Source organism: Silurus aristotelis (genome assembly GCF_946808225.1).
Source record: "Silurus aristotelis genome assembly, chromosome: 6".
Lineage (NCBI taxonomy): Eukaryota > Metazoa > Chordata > Actinopteri > Siluriformes > Siluridae > Silurus > Silurus aristotelis.
In genome coordinates this window covers 18073874-18101694 of record NC_139579.1, presented here as the reverse complement: position 1 = coordinate 18101694, position 27821 = coordinate 18073874, and the positions used below count along the sequence as shown (strand labels likewise).

The window sequence follows — 27821 nt, the reverse complement described above, 5'->3', positions numbered from 1 at the left end:
AGAACAAAGATAAAATTTTAAGTGCTTAACAACTTTAGACCACTAGGCATATGCAGCACACATCACACTCCTTGAATCTTTTAGACTGCTTCCTCACACCTACAAACACTGTAATGAAGATTGTTGTTGAACATTCAGTTACAAACTTGGGCCCACCTTTTCTACTCTAGAAGTCTCAACATGTTTGCAAAGGTGCTGTCTTATGTAGCACCTTGATCCTGGGGAAGGTTGTTTCGTTTCATTGTTCTGGACTGTATAAAGTTTGAATGACAATAAAAGCCTACTGGAAATGACTTTTCCACAAAAGCTCCCACAAACATTATAGATCATTTTGCAGTTTTAATTTAGCAGCATCAGTCTGAGGAAGGCCCACATATGGGTGTCATGATCAGGTTTCCACAAACCTTAAGCCATATAATGCATGTTTGAGTACAAGGTACTCACCCGGTCAACATTTTAAATATGAAAGAGAACACTTCAGTCAGACCCCAAAAACATAACAGAAGTGAGGATCCCTTTATTATAGATAAGCTTTAGGTTTTATGATTCACCTGAATGTTACATATGAGAAAACCCAAAGACAAAGATGTAGAAAATGTTATACATCAGTAAAGGTCTGTTTACAAAGACCAAACAAGAATCTCTGCCTCAATAAATGATAGCAGAAGAATACATGTGTACTGCCTGTGCCCCACAAATATATGTCCTGAGAGTTACAAGAGAGAACACGGAAATAATCTTTACTTAGAAGGAAGCAGATGACTCCAGCATGAAAACGACTAGGGCTTAATATAAGAATAAACAATGGCTTTTGAACATTTGTTAGTGCATTTGTCAATTCTAAAGATGCTTTGGACTCTAATTCGGTCTAATATTCAGCTAAAGAAAAATGCTTCTCCTAGTAACTGCGACCAAATAAGGTGTAGTACTGGGCTGGCTCTTTGCCGCTGACGCACATCTGGCCTGGCTGGAGGGTCTTTAATGGTTGGAAGGGGATGCACAGGCTCTTGGCTCCCATAGAGGGTGCACCTGGCTCCAGATCTTGATCCCTACAAAAGGAGGGAAACAAAAGTACAGCTAGTGCTAACTGGGCCAGGAACATAATGTCTATACAAAATATTTTCCGAGACATTATGGGACAATAAGTAAACATGGTTGAAATAAGATAGAGCTGATCTCTTACTTTGCAGTGGCCTTCTTTATCCAGTCCTCACATTCGATGCCTCCACAGAATGGGATCTGGACAATCTGTGAGCCAATAATAAAATACAATGTCAGTGCTATTGCTTTTCCATAAATGAAATAAACCCAGCTCAGCTTGTTCACAGCTAAATGAAATGCACACCTTGCCCTCGTCCAGCTCTTTTTGGAACTGCTCCATAGTGTCAGCTGCCACCATGTGTGATTTCAGATCATCAGAAGCCCTAAGAGTACAAATTACTTTTTATTTATTATAAGAAGATCATAGGAGTGGAAAAGACATTGCTTTTAATATATGGTGATGAAGTTTTGAACAATGTTCTCTGGTAAGTTATATATATGCCCATGCGTACCGTTTGAAGAGGTTGTTCTGGATCTCCTCGAGCAGGTGGGTGATAATCTTTTCAAGGTCCCCATCTGGAAGGACAATTTTCTCTCCTGTGTCTCTCCTGACTACCACACACTGTTTCTGCTTCAGATCCTTAGGTCCAATCTCCAAACGAATTGGCACACCCTGTATTCAAGAAATAAAACGTATACATTTATTACAGTAACCCTGAGGAGTATAACAAATGCTGAAGATCAACCGAAAAAAAACATATGCTTACCTTCAGCTCCCAGTGATTGAATTTCCAGCCAGGTGAGTAGTTGTCACGAAGGTCAGACTTCACCCTGATCTCCGCTTTTTGCAGCCTGGAGAGATACTTGGAGCACTGAGCCAACAGCAGCTCCTTCTCAGCTTCAGGTAGAGAGACTGAAATACCACAGGGAATAATGACGACCTGAGAAAACAAAAAGTGAGCAAAATAAGCAACTGAAGTTAACGAGTACTTTGGGAGGCTTTACGGAATCTGCGTAATTTGTACCTGCAGACAGGCCACTCTGGGTGGCAGCACCAGGCCCATGTTGTCTCCATGCACCATGGTCAGGACGCCAATGGTGCGTGTGGTTAAACCCCATGAGTTCTGAAAGGCCAGCTGTTTCTCACCAGGCTTCTTCGGGTCTTCAAATGTGATCTCAAACATCCTTGAAAAGTTCTGCCCCAGATGATGTGAGGTAGCACCCTGAGAGAACACAAAGCAACCGATTTAACCTCTCCTTAGTATTATACCATCTCTAATGGGCTTTTATTCCAAATTGATAATTTAAATGTTATTTTAATGAAGAGAACTGCAGAATTTTCATGTGTGGGTGCAGTTTCAGCACTGACCTGAATGGCTCGTCCACTGGCCGAAATAAAGGCCTCAACAGTTGTAGTGTAGTCTCCTCCTGCAAACTTCTCTTTCTCAGTTTTTTTACCTTTGACCACAGGGATAGCCATGAGCTCCTCATATACTCGTGCGTACAAATCCAAAATCTGCAGAACCTGTTTTTACAAACACACATAGAATGTACACACTGCAAGGGGGTGTTATTTACAAAGGTTACTATAATAGCACAATACATTCATGTCTAACCTCCTCTGCAGCCTCCTCCTTGGTGGCGAAGGCAGTGTGTCCCTCCTGCCAGAGGAACTCTCTGGTCCTGAGGAAGGGCTGGGGGTGCTTGAACTCCCACCGCTAAGCAAAAAATAAAGAAAGAAATACAAATAAAGAAATTGAAAGCTAGTGGTAACAGGTTGATTTTAGCATTGTCCAGCCCAAAAACTATAAAATCTAAATTAGTCTATTTAAAACTATTAAACAAATAAAAACCCTCGGATTATATACAGCTTCTTCAACTTCTTCAACTTTTTCCTCGACCAAGATGGCGGCGCGTGCACAACGCGAGGCCCAGCGTCTCTCCAGATTTTGCGATTTAGTAGCAATTTCTCCATCAACAGCAAGTTTATTCACGCAGAACAGGCTTGCACACATCTCATACAGCCGAGAAGCATTACTAGACATCGGCAACACTCACAGATACGGACTTTCAACGGACTTTGAACTCCCTCGGGAAATCGCCAGAACACCGCGGACCGCTGATCCAGCTCGGCCGACAGCGAGACCACAGCGCCAGCGGCGAGACCGTAAACAAAGAAGGGGGAAGCGAGGCGGCATCAGGGCTAAGCTAAAGCTAAACCCGCATCAACCATCGATTCCAAGCGTCTTCCTTGCCAATGTACGGTCTCTTGCTAATAAAATGGATGAAATGGATAAAGTTGCTGCTCCGGATATCATCACACAAACGGATTAAGGAATGTAATGTCATGATTTTTACGGAAACATGGCTCAACAACAACATTCCCAGCAGTGCCATTGAGCTCGGGGGTCGCAGTGTTTATCGGGCGGACAGGACGGCAGAGGACTCTGGTAAGCGCAAAGGTGGAGGTCTGTGCATTTATGTTAACAACTCATGGTGCACGGACTCTACTGTTACTGAAAGTCATTGCTCTGTTCATTTAGAGTATTTGATGATTAAGTGCAGACCCTTTTATTTACCGAGAGAATTCTTAGCCATTGTTGTGACTGCAGTGTACATTCCACCGGATGCTAATGCTAAGCTAGCTATGGAGGAACTACATGCAGCTATCAGCAAACAGCAGTCTACACATCCGGAAGGAGCCATCATTGTTGCTGGAGATTTCAACCACTCCAACCTGAAATCTGTTCTACCAAAATTTCACCGCAATGTCTCCTGCTCTACCAGAGGGGACAAAACACTGGACCAGGTATACACAAACATACCTGGGGCATACACGGCCATTCCCCTTCCCCACTTGGGTCAGTCTGATCACCTCTCTTTGTTCATGCTACCCAAATACACACCACTGATCAAACATGTGAAACCAGCTGTCAGGACAGTAAAGGTATGGCCCCCCTCTGGCATTGACAATGTCACTACCGTCAAACACGTGAAATGCTTTCCTAACCAGAAGCCGTGGATGAACTCTGAAGTCCGTCTCCTGTTGAAAGCAAGAGATGCTGCCTTTAAATCTGCCAGTGCAGAAGACTACAACAGAGCCAGGTCCAACCTGAAAAGGGGCATTAGGAAAGCAAAGCTCACATTCAAACTCCACATAGAAGAGCACTTCCACAACTCTGACCCCAGACGCATGTGGAAAGGCATCCAGTCAATCACAGACTACAAACCTACAGCTCAACCAACCAGCAGTGCCTTCCAACCGAACGAACTTAATCACTTTTTTGCTCGTTTTGACCAAAGCACAGGACATTTTACACCAACCACGGACTCTGCTACTGCTTACAGCCCACTTTCACTCTCAACAACGGACGTCTATTCAGTGTTTAGCAGAGTGGATGCACGCAAGGCAGCTGGCCCGGATGGCATACCGGGACGTGTTCTCAGAGCATGCGCTGGACAACTGGCACAGGTTTTTACTGAAATTTTCAACCTGTCACTGGCCCAAGCCACGGTACCAACATGCCTGAAGACCACTACTATCATACCAGTGCCTAAGCACTCAGCTGCTGAATGCCTAAATGACTTTTGCCCGGTTGCACTCACCCCCATTGCTATGAAGTGCTTTGAGAAACTGGTCCTGAATCACCTCACTGCGGGCCTACCACCTACACTAGACCCACACCAGTATGCCTATCGCCCGAACAGGTCAACTGAGGATGCAGTTTCCACAGCTCTTCATTCTGCTCTCACCCACCTGGATAAGAGCAACACATACATCAGAATGCTGTTCATTGACTTTAGCTCTGCATTCAATACAGTCCTCCCCACTGTACTGATCACTAAGCTCAGTGAACTGGGTATCTGCACCTCCACTTGCAGATGGATTCTGGACTTTCTCACCAACAGACCTCAATCTGTCAGGTTGGGAAACCAGGTATCCTCAACCCTCATTTTGAACACTGGCATACCGCAGGGCTGTGTTCTGAGCCCACTGCTCTACTCCCTGTTCACCCACGATTGTGCTCCTCTGTATAACTCCAACATCTTCATCAAGTATGCAGATGACACCACCGTGGTCGGCCAGATCGAAAACAACGACGAATCGGCCTACAGGGTAGAGATCCGTAATCTGGCAGCATGGTGTGCCACCAACAACCTGACTCTCAACGCCACAAAGACCAAAGAGCTCATTGTGGACTTCCGGAAATCCAACAGCGGAAGACATCTACCAGTCAACATCAATGGAACCGAGGTAGAGCGAGTCTCCAGCTTTAAGTTCCTGGGAGTTCACATCTCGGAGGATCTGTCCTGGCAGCAGAACACGTCAGCTCTGGTAAAAAAAAGCACAACAACGCCTGTACTTCTTGAGAAGTTTTAAGAAATCTCATCTGTCCCCGGGGATTTTAACGAGTTTCTACCGCTGCATCATTGAGAGCATCCTGACCAACTCCATCACTGTATGGTACGGAGGCTCCACTGTGTGCGAACGTAAAGCACTGCAAAGGGTGGTCAAAACCGCCCAACGCATCACTGGCACCCAACTACCTGCCATTGAACACCTTCACCACAGCAGATGTCTGCGCAGAGCTCACATCATCATCAAGGACTCTTCACATCCCAGTCATAAACTGTTTAACCTCCTTCCATCACGAAGGAGATACAGAAACTTGCGCACCAGAACCAGCAGGTTCAGGGACAGCTTTTTTCCATCCACCATCACATTACTAAACTCAACACTACACCGCTAAATCACTACAAAACAAACACAAACAAAAGACTGTATATAACCTCTGTACAATACATGTACATACTACATATTATATCTTTTTCACTCCTCAGTACATCTGCACTTTTTATATCTGTATGTATCTTTATCATTACTGTACATTCTGCCCAACATTTCACATTCATTTGTATATATAATGTATGTGTATATATATATATATACAGTGAGGAAAATAAGTATTTGAACACCCTGCTATTTTGCAAGTTCTCCCACTTAGAAATCATGGAGGGGTCTGAAATTGTCATCGTAGGTGCATGTCCACTGTGAGAGACATAATCTAAAAAAAAAAAAAATCCAGAAATCACAATATATGATTTTTAAACTATTTATTTGTATGATACAGCTGCAAATAAGTATTTGAACACCTGTCTATCAGCTAGAATTCTGACCCTCAAAGACCTGTTAGTCTGCCTTTAAAATGTCCACCTCCACTACATTTATTATCCTAAATTAGATGCACCTGTTTGAGGTCGTTAGCTGCATAAAGACACCTGTCCACCCCATACAATTAGTAAGAATTCAACTACTAACATGGCCAAGACCAAAGAGCTGTCCAAAGACACTAGAGACAAAATTGTATACCTCCACAAGGCTGGAAAGGGCTACAGGGAAATTGCCAAGCAGCTTGGTGAAAAAAGGTCCACTGTTGGAGCAATCATTAGAAAATGGAAGAAGCTAAACATGACTGTCAATCTCCCTCAGACTGGGGCTCCATGCAAAATCTCACCTCGTGGGGTCTCAATAATCCTAAGGAAGGTGAGAAATCAGCCCAGAACTACACGGGAGGAGCTGGTCAATGACCTGAAAAGAGCTGGGACCACCGTTTCCAAGGTTACTGTTGGTAATACACTAAGACGTCATGGTTTGAAATCATGCATGGCACGGAAGGTTCCCCTGCTTAAACCAGCACATGTCCAGGCACGTCTTAAGTTTGCCAATGACCATTTGGATGATCCAGAGGAGTCATGGGAGAAAGTCATGTGGTCAGATGAGACCAAAATGGAACTTTTGGGTCATAATTCCACTAAACGTGTTTGGAGGAAGAAGAATGATGAGTACCATCCCAAGAACACCATCCCTACTGTGAAGCATGGGGGTGGTAGCATCATGCTTTGGGGGTGTTTTTTGCACATGGGACAGGGCGACTGCACTGTATTAAGGAGAGGATGACCGGGGCCATGTATTGCGAGATTTTGGGGAACAACCTCCTTCCCTCAGTTAGAGCATTGAAGATGGGTCGAGGCTGGGTCTTCCAACATGACAATGACCCGAAGCACACAGCCAGGATAACCAAGGAGTGGCTCTGTAAGAAGCATATCAAGGTTCTGGCGTGGCCTAGCCAGTCTCCAGACCTAAACCCAATAGAGAATCTTTGGAGGGAGCTCAAACTCCGTGTTTCTCAGCGACAGGCCAGAAACCTGACTGATCTAGAGAAGATCTGTGTGGAGGAGTGGGCCAAAATCCCTCCTGCAGTGTGTGCAAACCTGGTGAAAAACTACAGGAAACGTTTGACCTCTGTAATTGCAAACAAAGGCTACTGTACCAAATATTAACATTGACTTTCTCAGGTGTTCAAATACTTATTTGCAGCTGTATCATACAAATAAATAGTTAAAAAAATCATACATTGTGATTTTTGGATTTTTTTTTAGATTATGTCTCTCACAGTGGACATGCACCTACGATGACAATTTCAGACCCCTCCATGATTTCTAAGTGGGAGAACTTGCAAAATAGCAGGGTGTTCAAATACTTATTTTCCTCACTGTATATATATATATATATATATATATATATATATATATATATATATATATATATATTTATATATATAGTAGACTGTTTATTTAGCTTGCTACTCCTTAATGCCATAATCTTGTGATCTGTAACCTTTAATTTCTGCACATTTTCTTAATTACTGTACGCCTCTATATTTATTCACTGTACTTCTGAATGTCCACACATCTCTGCACTGAAATAGCCTTTATATTTATTCACTGTATATACTTTCATATATACCACTTGCTGTAAATATGCTAGATAGTTATCTGCACTGTAAATATGCTAGATATTTATCTGCACTTTTGCACGACTGCTACATTTTGCACTTCTGGTAGATGCCAAACTGCATTTCGTTGCTGTGTACCTGAGCTATGCAATGACAATAAAGTTGTATCTATCTATTATTTCCATCATGCAGTTATTATTCTCTTACAAGACCAGATTTCAATTATTGTAATATTTATAGCATAAACTCAGTCAGAAAATTATTATTCAAAAGGTCTTGACCTGCACGCCCAAATAAAATCTTTTTTTTTTTTAAATACCCTTTGAACCCACCTGAACATCTAATAGATTTGTTCATTTAAAAATGATTGTTGACTTCCTTGGAATTGTAGGTGGACTTTTAAAACCATTCAGCTGAGCTTTAATTCCACTCACATCAGATCAGATTTTCTCTTATTACAGCCAATTTCATTTACATACCTAATGTTCATTTACATAAATGTATTTTAACTATAATTAAACTTAAGCAAAGAACTGCACTGTCAACTAAAAAAAGTAAAACCATCAACATCAACAGCAGCCATTTGTTGATATCTGCTGATCAAAGGCAAGCTGGGAACAAAGAGATGTGTTGCTGCACAAGTGAAAGCACATTTTAACACTTTTATATTTTGGATTTTTCTGACATTTATTTAAAATGGGTGCATAATGTTTTGTGCTTTATGTTAAATAGAACAATTTCGATTTCAACTCACCACAACGTTACACCACTGGTTAAGTTTTATTGGCAGATCTCTGTGTGACTGGACCCATTTAGCATAGGCAGGATACATTACTGAAAACGATGGCAAAAAATAATTAACCAAAAAAAAAAAAAAAAAAAAAAAATATATAATCATTTTACACTATGGTATTCTGTTTGATGCTCATCATGAGCCTCACCTGTCTCACTAGTGGGACGCACAGCAATAGGCTCTGCGAGTTCGGTCTTCCCTGATCTCGTCACCCATGCGACCTAGACAAAGAAGTCATCAGAACGTACAGTTTTTCTCCAGACGCCTCCCACATTTTCTGACATACAAAACAAAATATAAATATGACCCATACCTCAGGAGCAAAGTCAGCGATATGAGTCTTCTCCTTCTCCAGAGCTGCTTGAGAGACGAACATGGGAAAGTAGCAGTTCTCCACGCCAAGTTTCTTGATTTCCCGGTCAAAGAATTCTTTGATACTCTCCCAGATCGCAAAGGACCATGGCCTCAGCACGTAACAACCGCTAACATCATAATACTCGATCATCTCAGACTTGGTGATCACCTGGAGACACAGCAGAATGGAGTTAAATATGTACGTGTCAAAATGATGATATGCACTACTAAATATAAATCATAGCATAGTACCTGTGAGTACCAGTCAGCCAGATTTTCCTCTTTCTTTGCCTCCAGTCCTAACCTAAATAATAAGAAAGAATTATTTATAATCCTAATTACAAAATTGTGCAACAAGAATGCAATTACACCAATTATACCTGATAATATATTCATTTCTTGTTTAAAAAGCAATATTGAACAATTGAAATTGGTGTGTTGGTTACTTTTGCTCTATTGGTAGAAAAAAAGACCCTAGCATTCGTTACAACAGCAGTCTCTTTTCCCTTTTTATCTTCAACTGGTGAGCTTTCATACTGCATGTCAAAAGTTTGCCATTTCCACTGATTATGTAACACTGTAGTAAACAATATAAGAACCTATAAGAAATATAAGCACTTTAGGAACACTGATTAAAACAATCTTATTGATTCTTTCTTACCAAATTATTATTATTAAAAGCGCTATACATTGGTCCTCTGGAAATTTTTAAAATCTGCATATTTTGGACGCACCCCCGCAGCCCCTATGGTACCTTAGTGAATTCATCTAGACATTATATCATTTTAATTCAATAATGTGTTGTAAAATAATTATAAAATTTGTTAGTGAAAATAAAATGTTATTCCTAACGTTCCTGAACATTCGGTCCCGCTGCGGATTCCTGCGAATATTAGGATAATCCGCAACTTGCTGTTAGTTAGGTTCCAAACGAGAACCGTGAATTATCGGGGGTTGATTTTACAAATAAAAATGAATTGGACTGAACAATCACATTAGTGAGCTGTTACTAACTTTTGCATAAATATTGGTTGATGGCCTCTCAAAAAGCACATGCTGTCAAAAACACAAGTATATTGCCAAGACAACTCATATACACTTATACAATCACTGGCCAATTTTCTTTTAAACAACTGTAAACAATCATTCAATCAATGAGAGAGAGACAGAATACCCAGACTGGTTAAAGCTGACAGAGACTGCTACCGTAAAGCTAATAACCACTTTGTACAACTGTGGTGAGCAGAAAAGAATCTCAGGAATGAACTACACAGACAAACACACTGAACCTTGAGAATACAACAGCAGAGGACCACGTCATCTGTTAGCCAAGTACAGAAGCTGTGGCTGTACAGCACAGGTTTATCAAAACTTGACAATTAAATCATCCAATGTACACAGATGGTAGCTAGAATACGGCACTATTGGCAAGAATTTATGAACCTAACAGTTCAGGCTGGTGGTGGTGTAGTGCTGTATAGAATGTGTTCTTGGGACACGTCTGGCCTGTTAATGCCAATCCATTATTACTCGAATGCCACATGCTTTTTGAGTATTATTGCAGAAAATGTGAATTTCTTCATAGCCACATTTTTAGCCATAATGTAGTGTACAACATTTCTGCAAGATATTGCACCATGGCAAAGGCAAAATAAAATGAAAATTTTAAATATGATGATTTCATTGTAGTTGCGTTCTCATTCTACGCATTTGAATCCTGTAGAACACCTTTAGTCTGTGGTAGAATGGATGACGTGCACCATGAAATTGCTCCTGAAGAATACTTCATTAATTTATTAGAAAAGGCAAATCCTACTCAGTTTTAAGATAGTGTTCCTAAAAAATGTGGTCCTGAGTGTATAATGTCCTCGACCGTAGCGCATAATCTGAACAGAAGTGTCAGATATGAATGCATTGATCGAGATTTAGTCTTGGAGGCTATAACCAGTTACGGCAGTACTGTAAAAATCTTCCAAACTTTCTCAAACCTCCAGCCTGATTTGCAAATGACCACAGAAAAAATAAATACAATTTCATACCTTGTTTGTTTTTTCAGTCCCTGACCATCTCCTGCTCCTCCTGCCCCACTCTCCTGACCCTGCTGAGTTTTTTCTGCTCCCTTCTGTGACTTGCGGCCTCCTCCTTGTTTCTCAGAGGTGTTCTCACGCTCCTTTCGGCTCTTGCCCTCTGATCCCGTGTTCCCAGATCCCGGTGCAGCGCTCACTGGTTTGTACTCTTGTCCAGTGAGAGCTTTGTACTGGCCCTTCAGCTCCAGCAGGGTCTTCACTGCCGTGTCCACCTGTTCCTGTTCACAGAAAGTGAAAGGAGGATGTAGATGTTTGCTCACCAATGTACTATGTATGAAAGCTTGCCAGTTGAAGATAAAAGGGGAAAAGAGACTGCTGTTGTAACGAATGCTTTTTTTTTTCTTTTTTCTACCAATAGAGCAAAAGTAACCAACTAATAACGTTGCACTATGTACCGTAATTTCCGGACTATAAAGCGCACCCATATATAAGCCGCACCCACTGAATTTGACAAAGATTTTTAGTTTAAATATAAATAAGCAACACCTGTCTATAAGCCGCATTAAAACTACATTAAAACTAATGAACATTACACAGACTTTAACGACAGTGTCTGTTACACGGGTGAAATATGTTGTGGCTCCTTTAGGAGCATAGCGCCGCATTTATTCCGTATTACTGGGTGTGTGCAAGACCGAGGAATATGTCCTTATTATTTTCTGATGCTCAGTTTCTTTGACTAAACCGTAACACTGTTGCTAAGAAAAATAAAAAAGCACGAGTTTTGGAAACCTGTCTGTGCTTATATGATTTCTGTTGTAACTGGAGTTAGTGAGCTCTCCCTTCACCCAGACTCAACGTGTTACAACGGCTTGTATCTGAACAGTAGCCTACCAAGAAAGTAATTGTTCACTGTCTTCCTCCTTCCTTTCACAACTATTTCTCTCGGTTTAACTTTTGGCATCGACGTGCGTTTAAAAATCACCCGATGGAAGTTTTTTCTCCCGATGCCGTGCAGCTCAGAACATAGGTGAGGTGCGCTTTTTTGTTTCCGTTCGGAAATTCCATTGGTCTAATGTTATGGGGTTTAGTTTTTTGGCTTGAAGTTTGTGAAACCGGAAAAAACCCAGGAAAAATTCATAAATAAGCCGCTTCATTGTTTAAGCCGAGGGGTTCAAAACGTGGGAAAAAAGTAGCAGCTTAAAGTCCGAATAATACGGTAGTTAATCAAGGTTATTTACTATTATTAAAATTTTTATTTACATCAGTCAGTGGTTATAATTTATGCTCATCTATTATTTTTATGAAGGTGAATAACAATGGAAAAAAAATGAGACTTGCCTGAAGATTAACACTACTACATGGGAAAAATATTATTAAATATACAGAAAACTGAATGGCAAAGAACTCAGCATTTAAAAAAAATAAAAGAAAAAAATGATCACAGTTATTGTAAAGGATTCAAAATACCTTCGGTGCCTTCTCTGCTTTGAGCTTCCTCACTTGCTCCCCTTGTTGAGAGACCTGAGCATACAGAGCTTGGGCCTGGGGGGAAGAGCTAGACTGAGGAGGTACAGGACTGGCCTGTGCAGGGGCTGAAGCAGCACTGGGAGCCTGGCCGGGTTTATACTCTTTTCCAGTTTGTTGTTTATATTCAGCCTTTAGATTTAGCAGCTGTTTCACGGCAGCATCCACCTGGTCCTAAAATAGGGTTTTAGGTAAAACAGCACAGCAGATGCAAGTTAATATTGTAGGCCATTGGAGTCATTTGGAGCCATTTGAACTGTTCAATGCTCAGCAACTCAATGCAAAAAACTACAAACCTTAGGTGCCTTCTCTGTTTTCAGTTTCCTCACAAGCTCACCCTGATCTGCTACACATTGATAAATGTCCATTGGGTCTTTACTGACGCATTTGGGCGCTGAAGTAACTGATGGTGTGGTGGTTGAAGTAGTAGAGGCTGATTGAGCAGGGGCAGCTCCTGGCTTGTAGTCCTGACCAGTCACCTTCTTATACTCTTCCTTCAGAGCTAGCAGTTGATTTACAGCAGCATCAACTTGCTCCTAAGTAAGAAAAGATTGAGAATGGACAAATAAATTTTTATTCTTATTTTATTAAAGAATACGTGGATGCTAAGCAAATAAAAGACCAGATAAAAATCATGTATGTGTACCCCCATTTGGAGTAATTCAGCTAGCTTAAATATTTAGCTAAAACACAATAGATGTGTTCAAGTTTTATAAAAAAAAATCATATAAAATAATCAATATCTTATGTCCTCTAGCATCAAGTCTCATTCAGTTATGTCTAAACACTTTTATAGGGATCTTGGGCCACATCTGAATGTTGAAAATTTTTGCGCACATTTTAACCACATCAGGTTTGCGCAGTTGGACTTCCCTTTACTTCACACCACCGGTTTTCATCGGGGTTAAAGACTGATAGTCAGTGCATATTACGGATGTTCAGTTATCGTTTCTGTGCCGATTTTGGAAGAATGTGCTGTTCTTATCATGCTGAAAGCTCTATGGTCAAAGCTGAACCTCTTGACAGAGACAACCAGGGTTTGGTAGTAGCCTAGTAGCCTGTGGCACCATCAGAATGCAAGCTATATCATAAGTAAAGATGCTAAATCCTACATTCCCAGGAAGAAATCTAGCACTCCAGATCTTCGGTTGCACCACAGAAAAAGAGCAGTGCGTAATATAGATATTATAGATTATAGATAATAGATAGAATATAGATTAGCTTTTGTATTACATCTATTTGTAGTAAAAAAATAAAAAATATCACGTTTAACTGATTACTACAATATAAATTGACACAGGCGTCAGTTCCAGAGCCTCACCTTCGCCGCTTTCTCCGTTTTGAGTTTCCTGACTACCTCTCCCTGTGCTGCCACTTGTGCATACAGGTCAGCAGGGGAGGAGCCAGATGATTGAACCGGCTGTGTTGGTGCTGCAGAGGGAGGAGACATGCCCGGTTTGTACTCCTGCCCAGTGATCTGCTTAAACTCCGCTTTTAGAGCCAAAAGCTCTTTTACAGCTGCATCTATTTTGTCCTACAAAAAAAAAAAAAAAAAAAAAAAAAAGAGAGAGAATGTATTATTACAAAAAGAAAAGAATTGTTGGGTTATTGAAAGTATCAATTAGCACAGATAAAGGCACACCTTGGGTGCTTTTTCAGCCTTCAGTTTCCGTACGACTTCACCTTGCTCAGCTACTCGTGTGTAAGGGCAGGATGAAGATATGCTTGGGTTTTGGGCTACAGGGGTTGCAGACACTTCAGGCTCGGCACGTACCTGAGAATAAGTACATACGAACAAAACCATGTAAAACAAAACAAAAATAAACAAAAAAATTTATTTAAAGGATATAATGATTAATGTTGCACTGACAGGCTTAGGTGCTGCTAGGTTCTTGCTTTTGTCCTTCGAACCAGATGTGGGCATCTCCTTTGTGTGGCCATCTGGAATATACAGCAGGACACAGGGGCTCTCCTTACAGCTGTGAGGACTGGACAAATAGGCCAAATCTATAGTTTAGTACAGCCTAAATCTTCACACTACAGTTACAACTCATTCATAAAAATGCATTAGAAAAAAAAGCAGGGATTAATAATTTATTATAACAGTTGTTATAATAATGTATCAGATTTACTAACACAGACAGAATTACTAAAACATGCACAGATGTTAATACTGGGCAGTGAACAATATTAACCTGACTGGCTCATAAGGCTGGTCACAGATATAAAAGCCTCTCCTCTGTAGCTGAATGATGTCACCCTTCTTCAACTCCTTCAGACAGGGGTCTCCATGCATGACCTCCTCAATCTTTAAAATAAAGATAATAATGTCAAAATAATCTTCATATCTGCATTTACTTATCCACACTGCTATCCTGTTGAAAATGCTTAGCTCACTCAGGTCATGGCGGATTCCAGAGTTAGAGATTACAGCTGAGATATGCTGCCAGAATACACTTTCCCCTTGCCATGACATGTCAATTACAAGGTTTGTCTTGTAATTCTTCTTTATTATCTTATAACAGTGTTGAAATAGTTACCAAACAGGCAAATTAGGCAAAGGCAAACAATCCTGAGATGGATATTACTTCCATTTTTGTGACTGCATTTGCTGGGGCAAAGGAAACACCAAACTGGTGGAAAAATATTCAATAGAGATAAACTATGCATCAATACCCAGAGCCCTCACCTTGCTGTTTGGGTTAATGTAGTCCTTGAAGTTGTCGTCTTTGCCCAGCACAGGCTTGGTGATGAGGTGCTGGTAGTTGATGCATACAGTAGGAGTGCAGGAAGCTTTAGCTGTGTCAGTCAGCCAAGTGATCTTAGTGGTCTTCTTATAGTCTTTGTTGTCCAGGTTCAGACGACCTTCCAGAGATGAGACGGCTCCATTGCTGTCCCTGGAAAGAAGGGAAGATTTGTTTTAAATCAGGACTTCTGTTCTCTCTTACTTTAAGATACATGTTAAATGTTGAGTGTGCCGTTAAGGCCTGATGCCAGGAAATGTATTTTACTTGTTAATTTTAGTGATGATTATGTTGCCCCAGTTAATGAAGGTAACAATCTCTCCCTCAGTGAAGGTCTCAGCATCCGCCCCCTCAATCAACACCTTCGGGCCATACCAAATCTGCTTCATTCCCACATCTGCGTTCTACAAAAAAACAAACAAAAATCTGTAAATGCTTACAGTTCAACCAGACCAAAGCACTCTCTGTAGTACTAAACTGGATAAAACTAATTTATGTATGAAATTTTCTGATTGTGGTTTTTCATTTTAAAACTATGATTAAATTATCAATCATGCTGAAGCAGTAGTCTAAAAGAAATCGGAGAAGGATCAGTTCTGGATTCAGGGCTGTAGAGGACGCTTTAATAATATAACCAGCTGTGCAGTCAGAACTGCAGCATTTCACCAAAACTCAGAAGTATTCTGAATTTTTTTATGTAATTCTGTAGTAATTGACAGTAGCCTATTAAAAACCTTACAGCAAATATAATCTTTTTAAAAAGACATTGGCGGAAATTGTACGTTCATGCTGCTTTAGAATTGAGTGGGAAAGAGAATGCTGGGGAGTGCCGGTCAAACGGAAAATAAAACAAAGCAACATTATTTCTATCATCTTAATTCGTTTTTGTAAAAAGTTTAATTTGACACCAGCAAATTGAACCAAACTGGGCCAATATCATTCTTTTCTTTGCTGTTTTATAAGGTTTCTGTGGTAAGTAAGTATTTGTACTTAGTTACTGCCCACCTCTGCAATAGTCTATAATCATCCTTAAAAAGTAACATGTGGTATTTACCTTGGGATGTTTGGCCACCTCTGTCATTTCTTCCTTGGCATCTGAAATGAAGATGGGAACGACCTGGGAGCTTAGAAGGGCAGTGTGCCTTGGAGCGATTGGGTCAATCACCTACAGCAGAAAAAAATAAAACAAGAAAGATCATGAGACGACAATGAAGAGAATGATAGACATATAAAAAAACAAAAAACAAAAAATTCTGCCACTGCCAGAGCCCAAAGAGGTAATAAAAAGAAACATATGATTGACGAGAGACAGATGAAGTGCAAGGAAAGCTAAATGACTATTTTTATTTTTTTTTACTAGTTTAAAGTTACATCCAAAAGGAGAAGATTCTCATGGACAAAACAACAATGTGTCTGCTTCTGACTTTGAGTAACTCTCTCTAGGTGGAGCTTGGGGTCTGCGGGGAGAAGGTTGTGGAATATGGGGCACTGGCTTGGGCACCGCTGTGTAGGATGTTGCACCTCATAGTCTTTAAGATATGCTGGGGGTTTGGTTCTCCGTCGTGGGCACAGACTCTCGCAGGAAGGTTGCTCTGACATCCTATTTCTGTTGTAAGCACACTTATCCGGCTCGAAGGACCAAATGTTAGGAAGGTTTACAATCTAGCTTAAAGGACCAAATGTAAGGAAGTTTCACTATCTGGTGTATACTGAGCAGGAGATTGTACTCGCCCCAGTGTGTCAGTAAAAACACTTTATAAGGATTCAGAACACTAAAAACCTTCGCACGATGTTAAATATGTACTGCTACTCAGTGTTTTAGCCTTTTAAGCTTTTGGTGGAGAACGGTGCACAGTGAGGTCACAGGGTAAGTTATAATAAATGGTAAACTGTGACTCTCCCTCTAGTGGTGAAGCATGGAAATACAGCCGAAGGGGAAAACCACTGCAGGACACAAAACATGTCTGCCTGAAATTACTTGTCCAACTAAATGTAAGTCATGAAGTGGAAAACTATGGTGTGTGGAATCTGCCAGAAGCTGTATGAAGGGGGCGAAGCATAAAAAAAGCAAGTACACAGTGGGAAAGTCAGGAGGAGTGACTGTGTCAGGCCTCATCACAGAACAGTTATCACATAGATAAGCTATATTAGCTCCCAATCTTTCTCTCTCTCTTTAAATTTTATATATATATATATATATATATATATATATATATATATATATATATATATATATATATATATATATATATATATATATATATAAATAAAAATTGCTACCAAGCATGATGCACAATAGTGATGTCTTCTTGCCAAAATTAGATTTTTGCCTTCTGTGACAGATGGCCTGGGGGTTGGAAAATAAAAAATTAAAGGAACTAAATATTTAAGAGAAAGGACAGAAGTGAGAAGGGAAAACAAGAGGAGAATGCAGACAAGGACAAGGAGAAGGAGTACCTTTTTACAGCTAACTGGCAGCTTGGAAACAGAAAAGTGAGATGCATTTTAATGCAGAACACAGGACAGAGTTCAAGAGATCAGACAATTCAGGTTAGACAGAATGGGAAAAAGGTTTTGAGATGCTTTCTATCATTCAGTAACAACTGAAGATGTGCAACTATCCTCCACCTGTCTCTCCTCCAGTCTTTTTTTTTTTTTTTTTTTAACAACAACACAAAGTTCCAGCCAGATAAAAGCTACAGACCAGATACATGGCTATACTTTTACATAAACAAAAAGTATGTGCAAAAAAAAAAAGTGATTTTGAAAAGAGAAAAGGTACTGATAATTTAAAGGCCAAGTTTTCTGACGACAACCAGAATAACAGAAGCTGAATATTGTTCTTAGGATGTTACAGGTTCAAACGCAGACAATTTAAGTCAGGTTTTGGTGGAGAAATGTGTTGAAGATGATGCGAAATGCTATGCAGAATACAATTTGTGTATTATTTTCTGTGCAAATGACAACTGATGATCCCCAATGGTTTAAATCATACAGGTATCATAGCTGGGATGTTAATTATGGTTTCAAAAGAGCAGCTGCAATATCAACAAGCCTACAAATAAAGGGGGTTTGGGTGGGAGCTCTAGAGTTAAACTGAAAAAGAAAAAGTAGTATGAGGCAAATGAGATAGAATGATGAAAAGAAAGCATGAAGGAAGGAAAGGATAAGAGTTAGAGGCATGTTCACACAAGACTGGGAATAAGAATGCACAACTGATTTACAAAAAGAATACAGGGCCCTTTAAATGTGCAACGAGCATCTAAATGGCAAGCAGCGAGAAAACAAAAAAAAAAAACAGTATAATTAAAATATTAAAGACCAATGTATGTAATTAGTCAGTCAGCAATTTGCTGTCAGGTGTCCGAGTCTCCGCATCAAAAAGTGCTGACTTTAGAGTGCTTTCTTTAAGAAGGACATTTGCAACTCGTGTTATGCATCAGCATTGCTTACTGGGAAGTGTCAAAAGAAATGACCACAGATGCTGTTTAACTAAATGCAATGTAAGGCTGCAGGTTTTTACCTTTTTGTTGAATGACCAGATCTTATCCCACTCCATGTTGACCACAGACCTGGATCCACCCTGTGTAATGACAAAAAGTGTAAAGAAAAAAAGAAAGAAGAGGAAATAAAAGACGAAAAAAAAAAAAGACTACTTACACACACACACACAAAAAAAAAAAAATGTGCATAAATGGCTGCATACCTGAGCAGCAATGAATTGCTTGAGCCCCTCAACAGTCATTCCCCTGCGCAGGACTCCTCTGACTGTTGGGAATCGTGGGTCATCCCTGTGAAAGAGACAAAACACCATTACTTCTATTCCACAATTAATCTTAAAAATATATTTGGCTACGCTATTTAACTCGAACACGTGTAAAACATGAACCTTCTTACAAATGCTCTCTAGAAAAACGTACCAGCCATCCACATAGCCCTGGTCCACAAACCAGGTGAGCTTCCTTTTAGAGAGCAGGGTGTTGTTGAGATTGAGTCGAGCGTACTCCCAGATGTGGGGCTTGCGTAGACGCAGGGCCTCGATAACCCAATAGAACTGCTCATCTCGGTCATGGTACTCTGTGGTACGGAGAGCGTGGGTCACACCCTCAAAGCTGTCTACGATGGGGCAGGCGAAGTCATACGTGGGGTACACCCTAGAGCAAAAAGCAAGCGATATCTTTACACACCTCAGACTCTGAACGCAAATCAAGGAGCAAGATGTGGCACAGAGACTGGAGTTCCTCCTGTGTTCATATACACATAATGACATCCCTATAGAAAGGCAATAATGGTGTGTGTGTGTGTGTGTATACGTACTTGTATGTGTTGCCAGTGCGGGGATGAGGGGCATTTTTGCAGCGGTACAGCGTAGGGTCGCGCATGCAGCCGTTGTTGGAGTTCATATCAATCTTAGCTCTCATACAGCAGGTCTGACCGTATTCTGTGCCCGCCTTCATCTCCTCCCACATCTTTAAATTCGTCTCCACAGCTACAAAAGGAAAGGGGGAAAAATATATATGAACTGTTATCATTCATCTTTTGCAAGTCGCAATTTCTGCACAAAGCAGCAGTGGGAACTCACAGTTGTTGCGATGGCGTGACTCGGTCCTCTGCTCTCTCTCCTGCTTCATGACGTCAGGTGGCGTGTCGTCAATGTAAGCCTTGCCCTCTCGAAGCAGCTGCTCAGCCAGACGCTGGATGGTGGGGAAGTGGTCACTTGTGTAGGTGAACTGATCTGGCTTAATCTGGAGCATGGCCACATCCTCCAAGATTACCTGCAATAAACATAAACGTCTTAACTCAGAAATTATACAAGAGCCTTAAAGATTTTACCAATCATGCTTAAAAGGATATAGAGTGTCTACAGAACATGCAATAGTGAGAAAGCAGAAGTGGGAGCTGTGGGTAAGAACGAACTATTACACACCTTCTCAAAGTCCTCCTTCTCTTTCTCAGGATTTGTGTCATCAAAGCGCATAATCAGCTTGCCCTTGAAGGTAACCTGGTAGTGCTGGTTGAGAAGGGCGGCCTTGGCATGGCCGATGTGTAGATACCTGCAGACGTAAACGTGACGAAAAGCATTTTGGAATTACGTCATAAACCTGAGGAACACAGCTCAACAGTTTTGAAAAGCTTGTCTAATGCAAACTTTGGTGTAACGTACCCACTGGCCTCCGGGGGAAATCGCACCACGACTTTACCCACCTCGGCACCAGGCAACTCCACAAACTTCCCAACATCCGCCTTCTTCTCTTTCACAACAGGCTGAAACAGAAACATTTATATATAAAACCAATAATAAAACATACAAATAAAAAAGATTTAAGTTATGTTTGAACAAATTCTTAACTTTTTTTTATTGTTAGTATTAAATTTGTATGATTAGATTTAGCCTAAAGGCAAACACGCAATCATAATTTAGATAATGTTCTAAAACTGTAGCTTGTAATAGCTCTAAAATGTCATTCCAGGCTTTTGCTTACACATTTTGAGCTCAGTATTTAACGCTGCCCCTGAAGCTACAACACAGAGGTTTATCTCTAGCCCTTTATCTTCAGACTCAAAGCATTCATCATTTCAATATTGAGAATTTGGTGGAAAACACACCACAGTTTAAATGTACAAAAAGCAATGCTAAAGCTTTATGTGGTTAGTGCCTAAGGTTTACATCATTTTGGAAAAGGGACACTTACAGCAGTCTTGTTGTTAGCTAACTTGCTGGCCCACTTGTTCCCCACCTCAACAAAGGGCACCTGAGAGCTCAGGAAGGAGAACCAGCGGCACACATGAGAGAAGGAGCCAGGTTTAGCCTGCACTGCCTGCCACGCTTCACTTCCTATAGACCAGAAAAAATACAACCTTATATATTTCCTAATGACTGGAATAGAATGGTAAGCAGAATTTTTTGTGAGCAAGCAAGATTCTTGGACAAAGCCAGTTTTCAAATTTGCTATCATCAGGTACATCGTATTACCTTTGAGAGCAGCCCACACACAGAGATCAGCCAGGGTCAGGGAGCGGCCAACCAAGAAGGTGCGCAGTGACAGTGCCGCATCCAGCTCTGCGAGAGCAGGAGCCAGGCTCGACTGTCCACTCAGCCTCCGGGCACTGAACTCTAGCCAATGGTCCACCTACAGACATACAGAACAACTTATACAGCACTTCACTTATACATCACACTATTACCAATCAATCTATGGCAATTTGACAAAATCATTCGAAGTAAAATAAGAATGCAGTCCTAATATTCCCAGGAACATTATTTATGATTTAAGGCATAATAAAAGCCTGTCTCCAAAGTTCACCTGTGCACTGCTTGCGATGGAATAACTAAACATTTTAAAGCTTTAATGATCATGTAAAAAAACAAAAAACAAACAACTGATCCATAATGAAATTTGTTGTTGACGATTGCTGTTATGGATTAGTTGGGCTGCTCAATTGGACTGGCTAGCGTGACGGTAAGATAAAACAGCCTGTGAAATGGTGGAGAGAACAGGGTCAACTAGCCGCAGGAAAAGAAAACACAGTGGTGTCACTGGTGAAGGCGAAACATCAGCACGGTGAGCAAAAGCTGTATAATCCCCATCATGTGAAAATGGTATAGTTTTGTGTAAACGGACAGTCGCACTGGATCTGTTCTGTCATGACTCGCGAGCATCAGGTTGCGCAATCAGCTCACTCCGACATAGTGATGGATTCAATTAAACCGGTCCAATTATGCATTTGTACACCAATATTGTTTCTTTCCTTTTTTAAACAATTACGCCGGTTAGCTCGCTGCGTTTCTCCGTTCCATTCTCTTTTTATAGCTTTTGTCTGCAACAACAGTTACTCATGCTTTTAAACGTGATGTGCTGCGACTTTACTACGTTCAAATGCTTGTTTTTAATTGTTTGTATATTTTTTTGCATATATCATTTAATTATTATACAAAATGAAATTCATTTTATATTCTAGATGCTCAAAAAATGCAAAAAAAAAATTTTTGAAAGAAAAATGTTGTATTATATATCAATCTTTTTAAAGCATGGTTGTCAACTTGCCATTAAAAACAATGCAAATGCTGATTTACACAATTTACACTTTGTATATTCAACCCCCCCCCCTTTTCTTTTTTTTTTTTTACACAGAAAGAAATGAGTGAATTTGTTCAAAGGAGAAATCGCCCATGCACTCAACAAACTGCCACTATAAGCTTTAAAAGCTCTAAATTGAAGATAGTTAAACTCAACGAGGCTTTTACATTTTTTAAGTACACTTTTATACATAAATACCCTAAATTAGGGTTTTATATAGTTATAATAAGCAAGACGTCATACATTTTTCCCCCCGTCCTGATTAATCGAGAAAAACAAGTCGTCCGATTCATTAAGTCTATACCTATTTAAATGTGCTGGGTTATTTTATTTATGAAAGTGACTTTTGCTTTTATTATAATTACCGTAATTCCCGAACTATTAAGCGCACCCAAATATAAGCCACACCCACTGAATTTTACAAAGATTTTTATTTTGAACATAAATAATCCGCACCTGTCTATAAGCCGCAGGTGTCTACACTGAAACTAATAAACTTTACACAGGCTTTAACGAAAGACAGTGACTGTTACACGGCTTGTATCTAAACAGTAGCCAATCAAGAAAATCATTGTTTACTGTCTTCCTCCTTCCTTTCACGACAATTTCAGTTTATCTTTTGGCATCGTCGTGTGTTTAAAAATCACCATCGGTGAATCTTTTCTCCCGATGCCGTGCAGCTCAGAACACAGATGAAGTGCGTTTTTTTTTTTTATGCCCGGTTGTTTTCAGCGTGACAAATGATTCGCATTTCCTGTAGACAGTCCGAGTGAGGGGCAGGTCAAACGTCAGAGGAACATCATCCATATTTATGATGTGGTGCGGCCCGATTCAGTGGGAGCGCGTCTGATTTAATATAAAGAGTTTCATTGGTTCACCTAAACCCGTTCGGCAATTTCATTGGTCTAATGTTATGGGGCTCAGTGTTTTGTCTTGAAGTTTGTGAAACCGGGAAAAACCCAGGAAAAATCCATAAATTAGCCGCTACTTTGTTTAAGCCGCGGGATTCAAAGCGTGCGAAAAAGTAGCGGCTTATAGTCCGGAAAATATGGTAAATACATTTGTTACATTTTTATTCAAGATTCAATGTCTAACGCAAGCTTTTGTATTATGTAGCTGAATTGTGGCTCAACTCCATTTTAGTTTTTGGCATTTGGCAGGTGCCGTGATCCAGAGCGACTTTCTAAGCAGTTGAGGGTTAAGGGCCTTGCTTAAGAGCCCTTGGTAGCTTGGTGATGTTGGGATTTGAATTTGCAACCTTCTAATCCAAAGTCCAGTGCCTTAACCACTGAGCTACCACCTCCCAGTACAAACTCATTATCAGTCTACATGTCTGTATAGCGTGGGCGCTAGGAAAGAAAGACTAGAGAGATGAGAGGAAACAAACAAACAAACAAACAAACAAACACACAGCTTGTTCTCTGACCTCAGTTTGTTCCAGCATGTTGGATCCATACAGACCCAGACTGGGTGCCACACGTGCAAGATAACGTGTAATGGAATTCACATCAGTGAACTGCACCTGACTTGGGGAAAAAGTCAAATATCAGAACATTGTGTCGCATTTCAGAATGAACACGTATATAAACAAATCACCCCATTTTATAACTATTAATGGATTATTTCATTCATTCATCTTCAGTAACCTCTTAATCAGGGTTGTCATGGATCTGTCATAGGAACACTGGGTATGCGAAAAGAATTTCATGTAGATAGGATGCCAGTTCATCCAAAGGATAATCCCCCCTACACACAAACACACATTTACAGGCATATCTGTTTGGTTATAGAAAAACACTTACTCAGAGACATGAAGCTTGGTGTCTTTGCCTTCCTCCACAGAGACACTGACGCTTCCCTTCACATGCTCGGCTGCTAACAGCGCTCCTGCAGGCACAGAGTGGTAGTACAGGTCACAATGTGGCCTCAACAAGCAACATATAAATATAAACAGAAACGTGTGGTCTGCATCTCCAAAAAAAAAACCCTGCAAACAATAGCTGAACCTCCTCCCTTCACATCAATGTGGAATGTACTATTCAATTCATACATTGCTCGCATACAATCCTGCCTCACATCAGCTTGGGGGCATGCCAACCAGTTTTGCAAGTGCTTTTACCTTCCACTTAATATTTGCTTTTTTTTTTATAATAGCAGAGATAGTGACACAAACAACAACCACAGAGGTCAATCATGGCTCTATGTCTGTATTTCGATGTACTTAAGTGCCAAAACGTGATTTACTTTCACAGTGCATCTCTATATATGTTCTCCTAACAGATCGTGAAGGGTATCGGTGATGGTGAAAGCGTACACCTGAGGATAAACACACCAATTTCTCCTAAATTACATTTCCCACAAATGCCCCCAGTTTCGATTCTTGCTGCAAAGTCAGAGCTGCACTTCATAACCTGCACACATTTTCAGCTCTGTACAAATCAGTCTGTCATCATGAGTCTGTGGTTCGGTGTTTGTGAGCAGACGATGTGCCAAAAATCTACTTCAGCTTCACAGCCAGATAGCAATGCGTTGTATTCTGTACTCAGTGCATCACTGGGTTTGGTTTTTGGGTAGTCATCATTTGGAGTTCAGGCTGGTCCTGAGGCAGGACCTTCTACAGTGGCAGTGTGTGATAATGCAGTGTGTGTTGGTGTTTATGTCAATCAGCTGAACCATGCAGACCTGAAGAATGGCATTTGAGAAAAGTTGGCAGTCTGATTTCTTTGCAACCACACAAAACAAAAATCTAATTAAAGATGAAATAATCATTAGCTTTGGATTGCATCAGCCAGCAATACCGGCTCCAATCAAACGGGGGCACCACTGGGGGGTGAACGTAACTGATCCAGTGAGCCTGACTGACAACACACTGTTTTGAGGCAACACAAATACGCCTGAGAACAAGAAGACACACACTTTATAAATAAAAAAAAAAAAAAAAAACAGCCATCGCCTCATTTCTCCTCGGGCACTAAAAACAGGGATCTAGTTTCTAATAGATCAGATTAGATCGAGATTATAATGTAGAGCAGAGAAACAGAAAGCAACATCAGCTATTGAGTGATAGCACTGGAGCGTTCCCACTCCACACAAATCTAATGCGAACCCATTTTTTTTAACTACCTCCATGCAGTATTTCACAGCTGGATGGAGGACATGCGATCTATGAACACGTGCAGCTTTACAACATGCGTCCAACTGTGCCACGACGGCAGTCGCGCGTGCACCAGACCGCGACACTAAACATTAACTCGCACACAGACACATGCGGCTCGATACTCGTCTATCAGTTGCCTTACCGAGCGGGATGTTGCTGGGATTGACGGTGAGGTTTAAAGCCATGCTGTTTCCTTCCTGACTGCTCCTCTACTGCACACACCAACCTGCAGCTCCTCAATCCCAAACGCCACGAAGTATCTGTGAGAATCACAAGGCTCGTTATTTCCCCCTACCCGTATTGAAACAATCCCCGCCCCCTCGACGATTATTGGTTAGAATAGCAATCTGTAATAGTGCTCGACGTTTGATTGGCCGTAACAACGACCGGCAACAAATCACACAGCACATGTTGGGATTTCCACCCGAAAAGCGGCGAGTAAACTAATAACGTGCCGGGTAGGACTGGGGAAAGGGTGTCTGCGAGAAATGAAGGGTTACTCTTACCCTTCAAAATAAAAGAGTAAAAGAATGCTTTCAAAATAAAAATCCACCCGGCGATGAAGCAACAATGAATCATTCAAAATCAGTCTGTCTGTCTGTCTGTCTGTCTGTCTGTCTGTCTGTCTGTCTGTCTGTCTGTCTATCTATCTATCTATCTATCTATCTATCTATCTATCTATCTATCTATCTATCTATCTATCTATCTATCTATCTATCTATCTATCTATCTATCTATCTATCACTGCAACTTCAATACTTTTCTTTTTTTTTATATTATTATCTTTTCTGGCTTATTTTGTCCTCTGGGAAACATATAACAACCTTTGCAGTTTCTGAAGGACAATACTACAAGCAGAAGATCCGGTTTCTGGAGAATATTCTTGAAAAAGAAAAGGTGTGCTTACAGTTTTTCTCAATCTGTTTGGAGCGTTTCTCAGATCAGAAATGAAATTCTCAAAACTACTTGTTCAACCTCCACATCATTTAGTCATTTGTGCTCATCATAAGAACATTTATCGTTGCTTTGATCAAATTGCAAATGCTTTGGTACATCATTTAATCAATTGTGTACAAGTGTCTGCTTTTTCCTACATTATCAGTTGTTTATTTCATGTTGATCAAAATGTATTATACTAGTTTCACCTAAATGGTTTTACCCCCAAAACATTTAGGCATCAGTTCATTGCATAAGTCATTAAGTGCAAAATGGTTAAACCAGTTGTCAAAATTTGTCAAGCTCTTTTTCTTCACAGTTCTTTTAAACTTTTTTGGTAGATGTGTCTTGAATTAATGACTTGTGCAAATGAACCTTCAATGTCTCTAATAATGGGTCGTGTTTACTTTCAGATCAACCAATAATCAACTAGTTCTATAAAATAGGTCAAGGCTGAATCTCGTGCACCTTTACTGTAATTGGCGAGTGTATATAAAAAGAGAAAAACACAGATTTACAATTGTTGAAAATGGATTAACAATTAAGAAACAAACATGTTCAAGAGCCAAAAATAAGGATGCATGCTGGAGGGGTAAGGAGGCAAAATAGAGGAAGAGGTAGAAGAGGCTAGAGACATAGACACATTTCAGATGAAATTAGAGCCACTATTGTGGACCATGTTGTCAATCATGGCCTCACAATGGTATCGCAAGGGATGATATCTGTTGTGATGTGGATGAAAATCTGCCGAAGAAGTGTTTCCTATGTTTACCTTTTGGAATTTGAATTTGTGTCATTTTATTTTCTATCACAATGACATTAAATTGTAATTTTTTGTCAGTCCACTAGTAAAGGAAACAAAAAAAAAAAAGTGTGAATCCTGTCCAGTCTCTTACAATCAATATCCCACATACAGTAATGTGTAAATTTGTGCTGTTAAAATTCATAGTTGCCAATTCAGCCTCGTGCATTTTCAATACTTGTAATCCAAAACATAGTTTACATCAGGAAATACTAAAATAAAGCATTGCCATATTGAAAAAATTACTAAACATTTTGACTATCTTGTTCGCAAACAATGATAAAAGGACTTGTTATTTTGATGGTAATGATATGATCATTGACCCAAATACTTACTTTTGAGAGAAGTACTAGGGATTTTGAGCAAAAACAGGCTTTTGCAGGAAATCCCATGTATTGTGCTGTTTGTACACATTGTTTTGAGAATGCATCAACTGAGAAAAACTGTAATAAACTTGTGTGTGTGTGTGTATATATACAGTGTGGAAAATAAGTATTTGAACACCCTGCTATTTTGCAAGTTCTCCCACTTAGAAATCATGAAGGGGTCTGAAATTGTCATCGT

The 27821-nt window shown here is 40.3% G+C and overlaps 2 protein-coding genes across 2 annotated transcripts in view; one reads left to right on the top strand and one right to left on the bottom strand.

The window, feature by feature from the left end:
* The window catches only part of crim1 (cysteine rich transmembrane BMP regulator 1 (chordin-like)), a 334519-nt gene that overhangs the window by 85952 nt on the left and 220746 nt on the right, over window positions 1-27821 (top strand). The gene's annotated exons all lie outside the window — the stretch shown is intronic.
* On the bottom strand, window positions 501-25828 carry eprs1 (glutamyl-prolyl-tRNA synthetase 1). The gene is made up of 34 exons (XM_083543573.1): window positions 25662-25828; window positions 24165-24249; window positions 23789-23888; window positions 21258-21414; window positions 20977-21119; window positions 20448-20548; window positions 20211-20337; window positions 19866-20058; window positions 19601-19772; window positions 19204-19437; window positions 18990-19074; window positions 18807-18866; window positions 16338-16448; window positions 15551-15687; window positions 15229-15436; window positions 14735-14847; window positions 14410-14527; window positions 14182-14313; window positions 13861-14073; window positions 12836-13075; window positions 12483-12713; window positions 11025-11290; window positions 9238-9289; window positions 8945-9154; window positions 8780-8852; window positions 8593-8672; window positions 2658-2759; window positions 2411-2566; window positions 2067-2264; window positions 1809-1982; window positions 1554-1714; window positions 1346-1424; window positions 1184-1248; window positions 501-1049 (listed from the first exon to the last, which is right to left on the bottom strand). Exons 1-34 carry the CDS (start codon window positions 25702-25704, stop codon window positions 899-901), a joined length of 4770 nt encoding a protein of 1589 aa, XP_083399699.1. The 5' UTR covers window positions 25705-25828; the 3' UTR covers window positions 501-898.